The following is an 18,662-nucleotide window of genomic DNA, read 5'->3' as shown; positions in this document are numbered from 1 at the left end:
TCTTTACAATGCTATTAATAATCTGTTATTTCAGTTTTACCAGCATAAATATTTCACTAACATCTTAAAATATTAACTTAATATTGTTTTTATTAATGTCAATAAATATTTATTGCGTTATCAACTGTTGAAGGAATGGATGAATTTTATGTACATTTAACTCCGTGAAAAACAACAAATTGTGATTGTAATGGCACGTTATTTGCATCTGGCATAGCGTTTAGGGTGCATAGCCTGAAATTGGCAGATCGTAAGTTCGAATTCCATCACCGTGAAGGCATAATAGTTATTAATAATCTCACTTTTGATTGATAAAAAGAGTAGTCAAAAAAGTTAGCAGTAAGAGGTGTTGATTACCTTCTTTCTCGACTATCACTTCTAAATTAAGGATAGCTAGCGCAGACGGTCCTTGCGTAGTTTAATGCGAAATTAAATATATTATTTTAATATTACTCTTTGAGTTCTTCATTATTGATCTTAGCAACTTGATTTCATTCATTTTATTATCCACTTCACTAAGAATAAATATTTTTCATCTGAAAGTAAATTTTGATGAATGCGTATATTAAACTGGTCCAGAATAGAGTTCCGCCCACTTTCTTATTTTTCGATCATTAATGGGCCTGGTCATATGATGGGATCACAAATGATTGGGAGAGCAACTGCATAGATGTAATTACACTTGATATTTTCGAACCAGAAGTAAATTTTAACAGCATAACAGAGTGAGTAAATAAATATAATAGTAATTCTAATGATTTGATTCTTAATTATATATATAAATAATTATGTGTGAAAATGTACAATATAAATTAAATAGTAACTGTATGCGTACTTTTAGTTTTATTTCTACAGTTTTTAACACAGATAACACTAGCTTCCTATTTAGTCATTACATGTTTTATGCAATTTATTTTATAAACCATATTAAATTTTAATTTGGACGTTGTGATAATCGTTGTAAAAAATGTGATTATTAATGCGAGGACGTAGAAGTAATAAAGATAATATTTACAATACGTAATTCATCTACGGTGTGAGCATAGTTTATTACTTTTTAGTTTTATGTTATCAGCTAGTGGAATTGTATGCGGATGATACGTTTTTATTTACTCTTTTTCTTTTGTCGTATAAGCTGTAATATTTTACCACAAGCTATTTAATATTGGCCGTCTATAAAATATTATTTTTCGAACTGTTTTAGAGTTTAACCTGTTATACTAGTAGTAATTAATAATCGTATTCCTACCATTACAAGTGATAGTAGCATTTCGCTTTAACATAACTTAAGTCTACAAATTCTTAGATTCTACGAGTGGAATACATTTGATGATTTTAAAGATTCATTTTCATGAGATGCGCTTTGTATATATATTCTTACTTTAATATTATTATTATTGCTTCAGAATATCATTTAAGTTTCACATCTGTAATATAAACATCAATTAGTTAAACAAGGGTACAGAAACTTTGTTATATTTAAAGAACATTGGTAATATAAAGTATTTTGAAATTCTAGCTTATAAATGTTTCTATATCATGGAATGGGAGCTGCAAGATTTAGAAATGGAGACATGTAAAATGTTGAGTAAGAGGATGAATTTATATGAACTTTGATTGGCAGTTATACCTGTAGGCCATCTGATTAAATAGATGGGATCAGTAATGAGACCAGTCTTGGTACTGATAAGAATACTGAACCAATTATATGGGAGATTAATTTCTGACATATTGATTTCAGTTGTGTGTATTATATAGTTGTCACAACAAAATTAGGGGAACATTTAATGATTTATAGAAAAATTATTATTCCATTAAAAAGACTGAATATTTTGCTGTTGTTGAGGTAAAAATAAATGAAATTTTAGTTCCTGGCTTTTACTTTTTTTAGGCCACTACATAATTATTAGTTAATTGGGATAATGATTAAGTTAAAATATGATTTGGTACAGATTTAGGAATAAAAAAGCTAATATATATTTTCTTTTAAATCTTTTAATTCAGAATAGGCATATTCTTAAAAAGAGAAGGATAACAGGAGAGATAAAACTAAATTGTATTATTTAAAACAGATAAGAGAAACCATGGATAATTGCCATAAGTTTAAGAAGTTTAAATTGACAAATAGGTTGGGAGACCTACAGAATTATGGAAAAGCTAGTGATTTTTTAAGGATATTCAAAAAGGCTTATGAGAAAAATGTAGCTTATAATGCTAAAACTTACGACTTTTTCAAAATATGTTGAAGGTAAGAAAAATTCTAGAATGGAGATTGGACCAATAATTAAAGGTGGTGGTAGTTTTGTTGAAGATGGAGATGGCTGAAGTTTTGAATGTGCTCTTTTTGTTTTTACAGTGAAAGGTATTGGCAATAGTCCAGATTCTTCATGAGCATACTGCCAAAACACAAACGTCAACTGTTGAATTGCAATTTGGTGAAATTCCCTGAATAAGTTGTAAGGCAAAATGTTGATGTCAAATTCAAGAAAAATAAAATATTTGTTGTTTTCAAGGTCATTTGTTGCTAGCATTAATGTTTTGGACACACCAGTATGTACTACATATATTAAATAATATTATAAATATTGTTTTCAAAACATCATTCTTAATTCTTCCAGGAGTAATCAGTTATCAGAAATGCTTTAACGTTTTGTTTTTTTTGCACACTATAATTTTTGTTTTTATCTGTCTAATTAGCCATTACTATTGGGGTGCATACATATCCTTGAAATTCAGAATGGAATTTAAAGGGCTTGAAAGTGCTTAGAAAGGGCCCTTTTTTTAGCAGAACTACCTGAAAAGTACTTCAAAATGTTATAATAGCAAAATATGTCAATATATCTACCTCTAATTAGTGTTGCAGAGTTGAATACAATAAATAAAGTATTTCTTTTCTTTTTATTCTACATTCATATTTTGAACAAATAAATAGAAATTTTTATAAAAATCTTAGTGGAATCTAATTCCTTTTGTTTTAGATTTTAGCTTCCAGAAAGCACACAAAAATGTTCTGAGTGTTTGTAAAGTCCTTAATTAAAGTACATGAAATTGACCTAAGCAATTGAATGTGAACCATGTATCATGCTTGTATGTTAGGCAAATGTGGTTTGAAATGGTATAATATTGGTCATAAAATACTCTTCCATGAACTTGATGCATTCACATTTAAGGTCCATTTAAGTAGATTACACTTTAACTTTCTATCTCAAATTTCTTATTGTATTAATTAGCTGTGGTGACCTTAGTTTTGCATTATTATTAAAGAAGTGTACCACAAAGTTTTGTGATGTATTTCTGAGGAAATGTCTTTTGAATATAAGAGCTATTTGTTATGAAAAATTAGCATGAATAACTTTTAAAGAATTTTCATATATGGATCTTTAGTATTTCCACAGTGTGTATATGTGTGTGTGTGTGTGTGTGTATAAACTCTTGGAATTTTTAAACAGATAGTAAACTAAGTTTAAGGCACCATTGTAGTTAATTTTTATGTCAAGTTTTATTTTTTCTTGCATCAAAAATGTTTACCTTTCAAAGTAGAAAGTAAAACTGTAAAATATGTTTTCTTATTACAGTTTGTTAGAGACTTTGGTCTGTTTTGGAGTTTTAACAATACAATGTTATATTGATATTTTTGTTTTGTTTATTTTGGAACTGTTTTATCCTTCCAGTGAAAATGGACTCCAGTGCTTTTTGTCATTTGGCGAGTTTGCAAAACCAGTTTTGTATAGGAAATAGTTAATTTGAGTCATTGACAGAAATATTGTCATTATTTAGCCTGTTTGATCTTAACATTCAAGGTGAGTGACTGAAATATTAGAAGGGTAGTTTTATTTTTCTTCTTTCATGCTGTTGTCATTTGATACTACAGTCAATTGATATTACATACAGTACAAGTGTACAAGATGAAGCAACAACCAATGTTTTGTTATTATTGTAGTTATTTTCTTATAAGAGGGATCATAATTAAACTAGTTATATATAAATTATTTTTTTTATATACTGGGATAAAACAAATATTAGAGAACATTTTAAGGTACCATATTTTTCTTTTTGTGCAGATTGGAATTAAATTTTATTGAAAGTGCTAGAAGATTAAAAATTCTTTATTTTAGTAAATTTAATGTATCTTTGTTGTTTTTTTCCAACATCCAGAGAAAAAAATTATTCCTCTTTTTATTATCACATACTATGTGCATTGGCTGTATAGTTATCTCAAAATGTCCTACTACTAGTATTTAATCAGTGAACCTTTCTACTTGTATGGTTTTCCTTAACTTATTTGTTAAGCTTTGTGCATTCTCAGAGGTGCTGGTGGGAAAATTTCTTTCAAATTTAACTTTGATCCCAGTTTAAAAACTTGCCCAAAGTTTCTTTTATAGATGTGGTATTTCTACAATGTGTGTGTGTGTAAACTGTTAGAACTTTATACAAATAGTTTTTATTTTAATTTTTTCTCATTAAGGTAAAGAGAAAAGTAATGTTTTAGTTCTCAAGGCTAGATGGTAACTTAAGTGAAATAATAAATGATGTCCAGTCCATTATGCATCTCTTTCTCTAAATACTTAAAAGAGCTCATAATTGTTTTGATATAGTGTAGTAAAAGAAATACTGATATTTCTAAAATGTATTATCTGCTGTTCCTCAGTGTGGATTCCTGTATGTGGTGAAGGGACTTCCCAAGGAAGGTTCTGTTCTTTCAGTTTACCTCCTCTGGGATCTGAAGATCCACCCACGTGTCTGTTGTGCATGGCGACCCATGACTGGGAGGAGTGGATCCTGGTGGTTGAGGGGTCCAACTCTAACACAGCACTTTGGCCTTGCATCCCTGTATTTGGGTGGCCCCCCTAGGGTCAGTTGACTGGTCCACTTGGGCTAGGGTTAACCAAGTACCAGCATTGGATGTTCTTAACAGGTGTTGTGGATATTGTATCTGATGCTGGTGTTTGGGTTTAGTGTTCACAAAACCCTGGTGTTGCTGCAATGTCTTTGTTTGGCATTGTAGTGCATCCCCATGTAGGGCTCCATGGTGGGTTGGGACAGTGGGCACCAAAAAATTTTTTTTTATTATGGATCCTCCAAACAAAAGCTTAAATAAAATAGTGAAAAAACAGTCCATAGATAAAACGACCACATTTTGCACATAGAAAAGCTTGAATAATGTAGTGTTTAATAGATTGAATAATTTACCTGATGTGTTAATTTGATATTAAACATTTACATGCTTTGTTGCTCAGTGTGTGAAATTTTTATTAAATTATAAATATCTTTTCTTTTAACAGGTAAGTCTACTTAAAATGCAAAGTTTTAAACAAAGAAAACGATGCACCTGGCCAGAAAAAGTTGGCATTATTGACATGGAAGTTTACTTCCCTTCTTTGTATGTTGACCAGGAAGCATTAGAAGTACATGATTGTGTTTCTTGTGGGAAGTACACAATTGGTCTTGGTCAATCCCAGATGGGATTTTGTTCTGACAGAGAAGATGTGAATTCATTTTGTTTGACTGTAGTCCAGAGACTTATGGATCGGACTAAAGTTGGTTATAAGCACATTGGTCGACTAGAGGTTGGAACAGAAACAATTATTGACAAGTCTAAAAGTGTGAAGTCTGTTCTGATGCAACTGTTTGAAGATTCTGGAAATACAGACATTGAGGGAGTGGATAACAAAAATGCCTGTTATGGAGGAACAGCTGCTCTTTTTAACTCGCTATCATGGGTGGAGTCTAGTGCATGGGATGGTGAGTTTGGATAAACATATTTTATATTTTTATTGGAATATTCAATAATAAGTGAGTATTTGTAGATATGCTATATTGATTTAGTTATACATATGATATCTACTAGTGGATTGTATGTGAGTAACTTATCTCTATGAGAACGAGAATATTTAAAAGTATTCAGTGTTAGAAGTTAAATGTCTGTTAACAAAGTCTTTGTGCCTCTATTATTGATTGCTGTGTACAAGTTTCCCTTCATCTAACATTGTCAAAATTAAAAAATAATGTACAAATGACTATTTATTAGGCTCCAAATTTTTGACCAAACCATTTTATTTATTTTTTTCTGATTATGATAGAGAGGCAATTTTTTTAGTTCTGAAGGTGAGACCGTAATATTAAGTGAAATAATTAATGATGCTTTTAATATTTTCCAGTCTCTTGTGTATCTCCATTTCTAGTCAAATGTTTTAAAATACCTAAATGGGCTTTTTATTTTTTGACACAGTGTAGTAAGAGAAGTATTGAAGAGTATTGATTTTTTTGATCAACAAATGTGCTGGTTTGATCAACTAAAATCCAACTTTTAAGAGGGTCTTGATTATAAGTGTAGGAAATCAATTGTAGTCCCCCTTAGCTGCTGTTTTTTTTTTAGTTGACCTCCATATTTCTTTGTATTGCAAGAAAGGTGTTTACAACAATAAGCTGAGAAAAAAAAATTGTTTGAAAGGAAGGGCTCTTTTGGACATTGAAACCTAAATGTCTATTTTTACAATTCAAAACATTAAGTGTGTGTAGATTTATTATTGTAATTTGGATGTTTGCTAGAGGGTACATAATAAATATTAAGATCAAGTAACTTCATAAAAATTATCCCAGAATATCTACAAAGTTTTTGAATGTTAATGATTGAGAGACTTTGCAAAATATCTAGAAACAAGGATAAATTGTATATGTGAGAATCAGTGAATGAAGCAATGAGTTAGTTTTTCATTTGTTGAATGACTGAGAGACATGAAGTATTCAGATCAGTGTTATTTATCACATATTCAGTCACTAACTCAATTACCATGAAATTGTATGAGTGTTGAAGCAAGTTTATTGGCATATTACTCATAATATAAATAAATATTAAAAATATAAGTAAATCAGTAGAAATAAGTTAATATGGTATCTTAATGTGGACTAGACAACATATTATATTTCTTTAATTAATTAAAATAACCCATCTAATGAAAAACACATTAAAAAATTGCCAGTAGTTCAGTGTTTCACTTAATTAATTTCATTGGCATAACCAAGAACTGTCTTTTCATTCTGTTCTATAAAAATGCATTGTAAAATAAAAAAACAAAACAAACAACACAAATACTGAATAAAATTAGGCTCATTTCAACTTGTGTGAAGTCATGGAAGTAAAATTGTGATGTAAATGTTGTTCATACAGCAACAGTTTAATCTGATCATGTGTCTAGTGCATAAATTATGTTGAAACATCAATATTTTCTAATCTAGATGGCAGAATATGAAGAAGCTCCATTCTCTTAATAAAAGGAAAATTTCAAGTTTTACTTGAAAGGAAAAGTTGTGTATCTTTTAATTATTAAATATTTCAAAAATATTACATTTTCTAAAAAAAACAACACAAAGAGAGAAGAAACATGAAAACCAAGAAAAGTTACAGGAGGCTGTCCACTTAATTTAAGCCAAACATTGTTGTCTTTCACACAATTGTGTTAAAGATTACTAACTGATCTTATTCATATTTTTATCCAGCAAAATTGTAAGGTCATGCAAATCATGACATGAGTATGAATTAACAGAAAAGTGTCATTTCTTAACTAAATAAAAACTTTACTCGATTTCTAAAACCTTTGATTATTATGCCTCCTATTTAATTTTCTGTTGCCAAACATTTTGTTTTACATTTCAAATCAACCCTATGGGTGCCTCATCTTAACTCTCAGCAGTCTTAAACACCCGAATTAAGTAAATCCTATTAAATTATTATGTACCATATTAAAAATAAGTATGAATCTACAATTTCTCTATGAATGAACAACAAAGCAGCAGTGATAATAAACATTTGATGTGTATACAGTAGTAAATATTTAATTCATGAATGTTTCAAAATATACATATTCCATTCTCGGCAAGCTACATTAAACAGGTAGATTATTAGGTATAAATATTTATAAAATTTAAACATTTTATAAAAAGTAATTTAAAATAGAGTAAAAGGATGAAATACATTGAAAGACAACCAAATAAACAAAGGATAGGATGATGCACTAATATTATTTAAGCTTATTTTTATAGACAACAAAATGGTAACATTACAATTAGTTTTCTTTGTTAGGGATTGAATTAGCTCATTATTTTGACTTGTGCTGCTATAAATACAAAATAGTCTTAAATTGATGTAAAATACAGCTCTCGATTTAAAACAATAACATAAAATACAAGTGTAAACATGCATGTGCTTCAATAGCTTTTAATGGTTCATATACTCTGAAAATCTCTTGTTAATAATATATTAACACTACTTTTAAATGGCACTCTGAGCCTTGTTACCTTCCTCTGATTTACTTCTTAATACCTTTAGTGTCTTACTAGAAGTCACGTCAAACCAAACAAGAGGTTTTGTGCTTAAATGAAATTTTCATTTCATATTAATTCCTTGTAATGTTATAAAATGTGTGTTTCATTCCTGGGTATGTAGTTCTTGCTCAGAAAAGTTGAACTATATTTAACAATTAAAGTGCAGTATTTTAATTAAGCTCAAGTTTTATACCATTACCTAAATTTCTTGTTAGTTCCATTGATTTGTGCAGTGTACAAAGTTTTGAAAAGATAGAATACCTTACAATTTAAACAAATGAAAAAAATATCATTTGTAGTTAAATAGTTAACGTGTTCTTGAATTTGATGCAATTTACTATTAAATGCTTTCTTACTTTTCAAAATGAAAATGCTTATTTTGAACAAGGTTTTCATAATATTAATTTATCATTTCCAAATGATTGTGGCATTATCTTGACTAAGGGTGGGTGATTAGTGACATTACTTATTTGCAAGTTCTGCAAATGAAGACTATTTTATGCTTGACTGCCATTTAAACATCGGTGTTACTCGCATAGTTCAAATAAGCACAGAAATGTATGTTTCATGCTTAGGAGTAAACATAAAACTTGGTCTATTTTTATAAAGCTTTGTAACAGATGAGTTTTAAGACATCCTTTTTCAAATGAGTGGCTGAATTTGATTCCATGTTTCATCAGTATGACATAATTGGAAGATTTATGTATGCATATGGCATAATAAGTTTGAAAATAAAATTCATTTTAATTTATATTTGTTAGGTGTTTGACAGGATTGATGGCTCATCTTGCTGATGGCATAACAAGTGTATGCAAATTAAGAAACTGTGAATAATGGTATTTGTTATTGTGATATGTCAGTGGTAAAGTAAATTTAATATTTTTAGGTCGTTATGCTATTGTTGTTGCTGCTGATATTGCAGTATATGCTAGTGGTAATGCTCGACCAACAGGAGGTGCTGGGGCTGTTGCCATGCTTGTGGGACCAGGTGCTGCTTTGATTTTTGAACGAGGTAAAATTAAGCATTAATTAGAGAGGAAATGTTTTAAGCTTAATGTTGAACACTTTATGATTTTCTGATATTGAAGCTAACATACAATGACACTGAAATGCCATTTTAGGATCATAAGTTTATCTACCATATGTTATACTGCTGTTGTTAACTTATGGTTAGGAGTTCTGTTTTTTGGTGTATATTTTTATCTGCTTCATAAATTTATGTAGATACCTTAAAATTGGTGTTTCTTAGAGTTTTGCTTTTAATACTGTAATGAGTATACTAATGTATTGTATATTATCTGCTCACTAATTTCCTTTTTGGGAGTAGTAATATGTACATAATGTTTATTAATTAGTGAAATTCACTGAGTTAATCAATCAGTTCTCATTATAACATAGAAAATCTTAATTGAAATGCTGTCTATATCTGTTATTGGAAGCATTAAGGATGTAAATGGCTAAGTATATTTGAATGATATATTCTTTGGACTCAAGGCTATGGTCAGATTACATTATATACAGAAGGTTGACAGAAAAATGTGGATTCACTTAAAAATGTTAAATTGTTATATATTTTATTAGAAAACAGAAAAATATATAAAAGTGTGTTTTTTTAGAATGTATTTGAGATCAGTTCATATATGATCTAAAATTCTAATTTTACACTAGATTTCATAAATACCTGAATTTTCATGATTTTTAGTTACATTTTCTCATAAGTGTTATTCCTGCTGTAGTTTCTTAGATCTTCTTATTCCAGTTTTCCTACAAAATGATCAAATCAACAATAATCAAATATAAGAATGAAACTCAAAATAACACAAACCAGTTTCACAAGTTAATATTTAGTCATCATTCCCTTACATTTCAGTACTGTTTCATATTGATGTAGTATACTTTCAATGAGTTTGTGCAGACATTCTTGAATGATTGACTTTTTTGAGTATTCAAAAAATTCATCTTCCTTGTTTGGCTTGTGGTCTTTCATTTATCAGTTTAACTTGTCTCATTTTGAATTCTCTTATTTCTAAGATATCTTTTAATGACTCCACAATTGTAGAGAAACTTGTTTGATTAATTCATAAACCAATTGGAATGAGAAGATCTGAGAAACTACAGCAGGTGTACAACACTTTTTATGAGAAAAAGTAACTAAATTTATGAAAATTTAGGTATTTATGAAATCTAGTGTAAAATTAGAATTTTAGATCATATATGAACAGATCTTGTTGAGTGCATTCTAAAAATATTTAGTTTTATGGGTTTTTTTCTGTTATCTACTAAAAGATGCAACAAATTAACAACATTTTCAAGGTGTCATTTTTTTGTCCATCCCTTATATTTTATTTCAATTCACTCATATTTATTGTTTTTCAAGTTTACTCTTATGATACATACACACTAAATATTTTTAGAATATATATTAACAAAAATTTAAATGTATTTTTCTAGGAATGCGAGCTACACACATGGCTCATGTGTATGACTTCTATAAACCTGACTTGCTCTCTGAATTTCCAAGAGTTGATGGCAAATTAGCTATCCAATGTTACTTTCAAGCTTTAGATCAGTGTTACCAATTATTTTGTAGAAAGGCTAAGACTTTGATAAAAACAGGTAAAATGTGAGTTCTCTTATAAACTAATTTTCCTATTGATATTCTTCTAATATATGTTGCATTATCAATAAATTCATTGTAATAACCGAAGAAATGAGTTTTCTGTAAAGTTGTTTGATATTTTTGTGACTGTACTTTTAGTGCATTTACTGTTTCAATATAGCTCTTTTAATGCAACAATCTTTTCTTAAAAGAACTAACTGTTAATATAACAGACTTAATTAAATATTGAATTATAATAGGATTAGTTGTTAGAAAGCCTTTATTTATTGACAAACATATTATTACAAATATATTATTTGTACTTTTGTTGAAGGAATATTTAGAAGCTTGGTAATTAATCGTTAAGATGCAGTTTCTATGTTATAGTGATTTAAATCAAATTTTTAAGTTTCATCATTTATAATTAATTAAAATTTGCATGTTTTTAATTTTTAGGTATTTTGTTTATCCTAAAAAGATAGGAAATTAGTTTCATACGCTTGTGATTTAAAGTAATCGGTATCTTAATATACTAGTAATTATTGCACTTAGGTTTATGACCTTGTGAAAGTTAAATACACTAATTATTTCATTTCTTAATTTATTCTATTTTACAATATTTTGGTATACCATTACATGGCTTTATGTGATTAGATATATAGTTATGTCAGATATTAAGATTTAAAAAACATTCCTTTATGTGATAGTAGTTAATTGCCACGACTATTTTATGCAAATTTTTCAATTAATTTGTATAGGTATGACTACATTTAATATATACCTCAAAACTGTTTATAAAAACTTGTTCTATGCAATGTATTTTGTTTGTGTATCTGCATGTGTTCCAGTACTCGTTGTTGTATTGTATATGTGTGTCACAAATGAACTTAGTTATTAAAACTTGAATTACTTATATTTATACTTCTTATCCATTAGGTAATCAGAAAGATTTCTCTCTTGATGATCTAGATGCCATTCTGTTTCATGCTCCATACTGTAAACTTGTGAAAAAATCTTTGGCAAGGCTTGTTCTGAATGATTTTGTAAGAAAAGTTGATGGTGAAAAATACAAGACCATGGAAGCATTCAGGTATCATGTTCCTTGTTTAGAACTAGAACAAAAAATCACACACACACACACACACAATTTATCTTAACTAACTTAAGTTCTTTTAAAGAGGGCTTTTTTCTTCTTTGACAGTTAAAAAATAACAAAAGGATCCTTGGTATTTTGAGTTACTTTTGAATGTCATAATTAGAAATAACAGTAGAGATACAAAATTTTTTTATATCAAGATCACCTGTTGTTTTGTATTTCCTGAACATGATTAAACAAATTTCTTCACTTTGTTTTATGTAAACTTATATTTGAAATATTTTTAATGCATTTTGTTTCAAAATTAAAAATAAAATATTTTGTATTTTAAAATTGGAAAATATTTTGTGTTTAAACACATTGTAATAATTTTTTGTAATTACTGCTTTAGTATGATTTCTGATTTGTCTTATCAGATTTTTGTAAGTTCACTGTATTGTTTCTGAACATTTTGTTTTATCTTAAAAATGCCCTCTCTGGTGAGTTGTTTTATGATTTTCTGGAAACTATTCAGAATGCATTGTTCTTTTTAATATTTTTTTACCAGCCATCTGAAACTTCAAGAAACATATTTTAACAAAGATGTAGAGAAAGCTTTTGTGGAGTTCAGTCAGCCTTTGTTTGAGAAGAAAACCCAGCCTGGTCTTCTGCTTGCCAGTCGTGTGGGGAATATGTATACACCATGTCTGTATGGATGTCTGGCTTCATATATAGTCAGGTTTGTTGGTCTAAAGTTGAAATATAAGTTTTATGTTTAGTAAACTTATTAACAAACACACTTAAAAACCCATGATTTCAATACAGATTTTTTTTTGCTTAAATGCAAATGAAGTTTAACACTATTTGATATGTTGAATGTTGTGAACATGCCTAGTAATACCATGGTTACTAAAGAGTATAATGCTATTTTTATTATTTGTTTTTTCATTTTTCATGGACAACTTCTAACAGATTCAAACATTTGTATGTGTTTGTGTTTAATTGTATAATTATAGAAAGAAAACAGTTTCAAAACTTTTTAATAAATATATCTTGCACTTAAAGGATAATATGGATTTTTAATTTCTTCAAAAACCACTTGTTAGATTAGGTGGTTTCATCTAGGCACTTTAAAATTTGATTTACTGAACCTGTAAAAAGAAATGCCAAAAAAAGTATAAGTAAGTAGTTGATGACATATCAGAATAAACAAACAACAAAATACGTAACTCTGTGATATTCTTTCATTTTAACAATTTTCTTTTGGGCTTGAAGGTATTTTCCAGTTTCTGTATTTTGTTTTAATTCAAGTGAATTTGAGTATTAAGGGTTGAATGCACTAAAACTCGCTCAGAATGTACCTGTTACAAGGCATTTTTAATATTATGTAGTCAATATTATCAACTTTAGGTGTTTATTTAAAGTTTACTTGTTTATTATTGCATATTAATATATATTCTGTTTCACTTTAAGTTTTTCATAAAGTTAGTATATTTTCCAAACATCCTAGATATTTTTACAGCTCTTTCATCAATGATTTGCTTGGAAAGAGAATAGGCATGTTCTCATATGGGTCAGGCTTAGCATCTACTATGTTTTCCATCATAGTCACTTCTGATGCTGAATTGTTGAAGAGCTTACATACAGCTCTGAAAGATCAGCTGAACTATTTAGAATTAAGGAAGAAAGTTAGCCCTATGGAATTTACGTCCATTTTGAAGATTCGAGAGGATACTCATCATCAAGGTTTGCACACTTTTTTTTGCTTTCTTCAGTGAAAGTTTTGTAAGAACTTGGATACAGCAAGAATGGTTTTTACATTGTACGTACATACATAATAGTCAGTAACTCTCAAGTTTCTTTTAAAGTAATTTTAGAAGGTTTTTCAGAAAACTGGGATTTAGATTTTAATGCACTTGATATAAGTAAATTGTTGTGGTGTTGGTGAGTGATTAAACATTTGGTGCTCAAGATATCCTGTATTGTATTTTGTTTTCTGTAATTGGTATGAAAGACAATTGCAAAATGAGTTGATTTTTTACTTTTCATTGGGTGCAGCTACCCAATGCTTTCATAACTGCTGAGTACCACATATGCATTAAGACACCAGTGAAGCTTATTTCTGTTCTATTTATTGAGTATCCTTTCATCAAAATGGAAGATGGTACTCTTGGTTCTAGTATATTGTTCATTTTCTAACAACTGCTGTAATTTAGAAGTTTTGAATGGATGATCCTTTCCTATCACTCATACAGTTCTGATCTAAAATCCTGAAATATTGGACTTTTATAATCTGTTTTAAGAAGGACTGTATACAAGACACTTCCAGACAAGTGATCTTAAATCTGCTGTAAGCTATGTGTATTTGAACTTATTGCACCAGCCAGGATAAATATTATGGAACAGGAAATACATCATGTATCTTTTTGAAAAGTAATATCTTGTTCCCCACATACATCATTAATATGCATTTGGTGGTTATGATGTGATATGGTTGCTTTACAAAATAATAAAAACCTGTTTCCTTTAAATACTGTTCCTAAATTACAAAATGTGAATATTTTTGCTTTATGTCTTTTTGAAATGAAATAACCTTTTTGGAATTCATACACATAGTTTTATTGTTTTGGTATATTTCTAGTAGATTAAAATCACTTGTCTTAAGTATCAATGTTTCTGAGATCATCTCTTTTTAAGATATTTTAAAGATATTTCTCTTCAGTTTTAAAAGTAAATTCCTTAATTTGGGTAGAATGTTTTAATCTGACCCAGTGTTGAGTAAGGCAAGGAACAAAAAATTAGTTTAATTTTACTAAATTACTCTCATTCAGATCATTGTAATGAGTTTCTTTTTTTTTTATCTCTCTTCAGCTCCTTACAGTCCTGTTGGTAAAGTGGAAGACCTGTTTCCAGGAATATGGTACCTTGTCCATGTGGATAACATGCACCGAAGGCAATATAAATATGAACAACCAGTTAATGGAACCCCTAGGCAACATAAACGTACAATGCCAAAGGTGAAGTACAGATATTAGTAATAAATTGTTATACATGATTTTGCATAAATTAAGAAAAAAATTACTAAAGTACTTGTTACAAAAGTGTTTTAAAATAATACTGTTAGCATATTTTGGTATTATTATTAATCAACCTGGTATTTTTTTTACTAGGAAAATCTCATTGAGCCAGCATCTAAGATTTTGGGACATGAAGAGAATGGTTGCAGTCACTCTGCAAAGAGAACAATAACCACACCCCCACATCTCTGGTTGTAGCAGACACTATCACGTTTTAGTGGTACCAGGTGTATCATGAATGCTGGTACTGTCTGTCTTCCAATATGGTTTTCTTCCTCTGCTCACAAAATGAGATTTTCCTCATTTTGTGCTGCCCTCTATTTGCAAACTTTTTTTGAACACATGCCACAAATTTTAACACTCCCTCTGTTGGAATCCAAAGTTCTAACATCTCATCTAAATTGCCGTGCATCACCTCTGCACCAGTAGGAGAGTACTATCATCTCTTGATGATGAGAAACCCACTTGAAATAAAAATGTATCTCAGAAGGGCTGGTATGGGTATTAACACTTTTATTGATAAGCAGAGAACACAGTTTCTTTGTCAACCTGAAGATGACCTAGGAAGGTCGAAATATTGTTTTCTGCTTATCAATAAAGGTGTTAATACCCATACCCACCATTCTGAGATACAGTACTATTATCTGATGCATGCAACTTCCAATATGTGCCAACATCAAACTATCTCTTCTTGTTTGGCAGTGATCAAGTATAGACATCATTCTTTAGAACACTTATTACTCTAGAAGTGGTTTAACATTCTTTAACTTCATTCAAATTAACTTAGTTCAACTTCAGTTAATTTATTTTCCATTTTCTCTAAGATCATTTGATTTACTAGCGTTTGTTGTACATTTTCACAGGTTTTGTATCATGCATGAATTTTGAAGTCTTTATTACTACTTCAGGTTCATATCATTTGTCTTTTCCTGTGCTTTCAGCCTCAGGTGCAGATGACCAATTAGGGGATTTTGGTCACAAGGAGATGAAGTGCTGCATGAAATGCACATTGTTTCTTCTTTAATTTTCCTAAATGAAAATATTTCCAATAGGTAACTTCCTGGTTTGGCATCGCCAGGTGGTTAGGGTGCTCGACTTGTAATTTGAGGGGTGCAGGTTTGAATCCCCATCACACCAAACATGTTCACCTTTTCAGCCATGGGAGTGTTTATAATGTGACAGTCAATCCCACTATTCATTGGAAAAACAGTAGCTCAAGAGTTCTCTCCAGCCTTATGCTGCTAAATTAGGGATGGCTAGTGCAGGTAGTTCTTGTGAAGCTTTGCCAAAAATTAAAAAAAACAAACAAACAAACAAAGAAAAGGTACTTCCTTCTACTCAAGCTTCTCTCCTTCCTTCCCATTATCTTTTAGTGCTTGTGTCTTCTGTCAAACTTCAAAGTGATAATTTGGTGGTGGCTTGTAGAGGAGTCATGTGCTTTTATGATGGTAGTACTCTCCTATTGGTGTAGAAGTGATGAATAGTGATTTTCATGAGAGAGTTGTTGGAACTTTGAATTCTAACATAGGAAAGTTCAAATGCTTGTGGCATGTGTTCAGAAAAGTTTGCAAATAGAGGGCAGCAGAAAACAAGAAAAGCTAATATTTTATACAGGGAAGTACATATTGGAAATACACTTGCTTTACAAAAATTATAACTTGTATTCTTGTGATGAACAGTTTGATATGAGGCACAAATGTTGTCTGTTCCACTGCTTTTGAAGTAATTTTTTAAGTATTTCAGTTGTCTCTTTTTAAGAGAGAAGCAAAATCATTAATTCTTTCACAACTGTTATATAGGTAGATTTGAACAATCATGTCTTGTAAACCATTATAATGCAATTTTCCTCTTAAATTTCATTTGTATAGATTCATATTTTTCAACCGTGTAGGATATAAAGAAATGTACAAGAATATTATTTAAGTACTGGTTGTTTAATATACTCAGCTAGTTATTTTTATTTTATTTGAAGATAACATGAAATTTTAATATAAACTGCTCTAGCATGTTTGTGAATAAGTTTAATAATTTTATTCCTAGGAAATATAAAACTAGAACCCTTTTTGGGTATTTTTAAATATTATTAGATTTTTACATAATATTATTTTGAATTATTATTTGTTGCATTTTTATTTCTTTTAAATTTTTTAATACAAACTTAATAAAAATCATAGCAACTACTGCTGCTTTAAATGCCCATAGGACATGCATTTATTGCAAATAATTACAGAATTGAAAACTTTAGAATTTATCAGGATATTCCTGGTATGCACACAAAACCATGATAAATTGGCTGCCATTTTACTAAAATTATCTGTAAATACAAAGAACCAATATCTTCATCTGTGCCTTCACGTGTTTTAAATCTTTCTAATCACCATTCCAGAATGCTTGTTGTTTCTCTTCAGCTAACCAGTGTTTTATCACTACATGAAAACAGTTTTGGTAGTGAAACTTTTCTGTTTACAAATTCATCACATGGTATTAGGTTTCTCTATTCTTCTCTCATTATATGTGTACTTATGCAGGTAATTTTGATCTTAAAGCATTTTGTTGCTTGCTTTTTAAATAAATCAAATGCTTTTTTGTTTTTATTAACATATATTGGTAATAATATTGGTTTTATTGTTTTCAAAATATAAATTAAAAGCATAATGGTATGTTGCTATGCTCTAATGATATGACCAAGAAATTCTTTAATAGGTTGGTTTAATATCACGATATGCATTTAATAAATTAATATTTATGTTTTAATATGCTTTATGTATATTTCACAAGTACTTGTTATTGGCTAAATCTTTAGATTTTGCATGTTTTTACTTAGAGATTAATAAATACTTAAACAGATAAACGTATGTTGTTTTTTAAATTTAATATTATTTTAACATTCCACTCTAATTATAATACGTGATGTACTCTGGAAATTATTTGAAGTGGATTAACATATACTTGACAAACAAACTTATTTTTCTTGATTTCTAAGATTAATCAGTTTAACAGCTAGAAAATATTTCTGCCATTTTCACATAAGCTCAAATTTATAGATGTGTTAATAAACTGAAGAACTATTAATTAAATAATGGTTCTTGCAGATTTTGTTTTTATCCATGACTTTGTAAAGTCGTACCACTAAAGTAAAATAAAAATCCAGTGAATAACCCAATTTAAAGAACAGTTTTATCATTTAACCATGTGTTGATGTTATGAGTTCAGTAGTGTAAAATATCTGAGTACACAAACAGTTTGTTGTTTTCATGATACTTACATGACCATTTACCATTAAATGACAAACTAAACTTAATGGTAATGAATGTTGAGAAATTACACTTATGAAGAACATAAAATGACACGTTCACATGCAATTTTATTTCCATCAAGGTATAATAAAATATTGGTTGTATAATCTATAAAAATTTGAGTTTTAGGTTTATGTACTGCTATAGCCTTTTTTCTCCAAGTACAAGTAATCTTCATAATTCATGCTATATTATTGGAATTACATTTGCTAGAAGATTCTTTTTTTTCACTTTAAAAGCATGGTTTTTAAATTTTGTATTCTAATATAACTTTTTATAAATGTATGGGCAAA

At 29.2% G+C, this 18,662-nt stretch overlaps 1 protein-coding gene across 9 annotated transcripts; it reads left to right on the top strand.

The window, feature by feature from the left end:
- The first annotated feature begins 411 nt into the window (after window positions 1-411).
- On the top strand, window positions 412-18,236 carry LOC143249238 (hydroxymethylglutaryl-CoA synthase 1-like). 9 transcript variants are annotated; one of them, XM_076498724.1, is made up of 11 exons: window positions 417-725; window positions 2,357-2,456; window positions 3,672-3,800; window positions 5,283-5,742; window positions 9,209-9,334; window positions 10,774-10,938; window positions 11,858-12,011; window positions 12,565-12,735; window positions 13,507-13,742; window positions 14,868-15,013; window positions 15,167-18,236. In XM_076498724.1, exons 4-11 carry the CDS (start codon window positions 5,298-5,300, stop codon window positions 15,269-15,271), a joined length of 1,548 nt encoding a protein of 515 aa, XP_076354839.1. In that variant the 5' UTR covers window positions 417-725; window positions 2,357-2,456; window positions 3,672-3,800; window positions 5,283-5,297; the 3' UTR covers window positions 15,272-18,236. The 9 variants fall into 9 exon arrangements, with proteins under 9 accessions (XP_076354845.1, XP_076354839.1, XP_076354838.1 ...); XM_076498726.1 differs by lacking the exon at window positions 417-725 and adding an exon at window positions 872-1,034; XM_076498725.1 differs by lacking the exon at window positions 417-725 and adding an exon at window positions 1,072-1,588.
- The last annotated feature ends 426 nt before the right edge of the window (window positions 18,237-18,662 follow it).

The sequence above is a fragment of the Tachypleus tridentatus genome, chromosome 4, assembly GCF_004210375.1.
Source record: "Tachypleus tridentatus isolate NWPU-2018 chromosome 4, ASM421037v1, whole genome shotgun sequence".
Lineage (NCBI taxonomy): Eukaryota > Metazoa > Arthropoda > Merostomata > Xiphosura > Limulidae > Tachypleus > Tachypleus tridentatus.
Note: the sequence above shows the minus strand (reverse complement) of the source record. Positions and strands in the feature narration are given on the sequence as shown.

Bases quoted from the DNA above. Each gene is read 5' to 3' on its own strand.
- LOC143249238 (XM_076498723.1), top strand. From the start codon at position 5,298: ATGCAAAGTTTTAAACAAAGAAAACGATGCACCTGGCCAGAAAAAGTT. The intron at 9,335-10,773 runs GTAAAATTAAGC...GTATTTTTCTAG, and splicing joins TGCTTTGATTTTTGAACGAG to GAATGCGAGCTACACACATG. The intron at 12,012-12,564 runs GTATCATGTTCC...TTTTTTTACCAG, and splicing joins AAGACCATGGAAGCATTCAG to CCATCTGAAACTTCAAGAAA.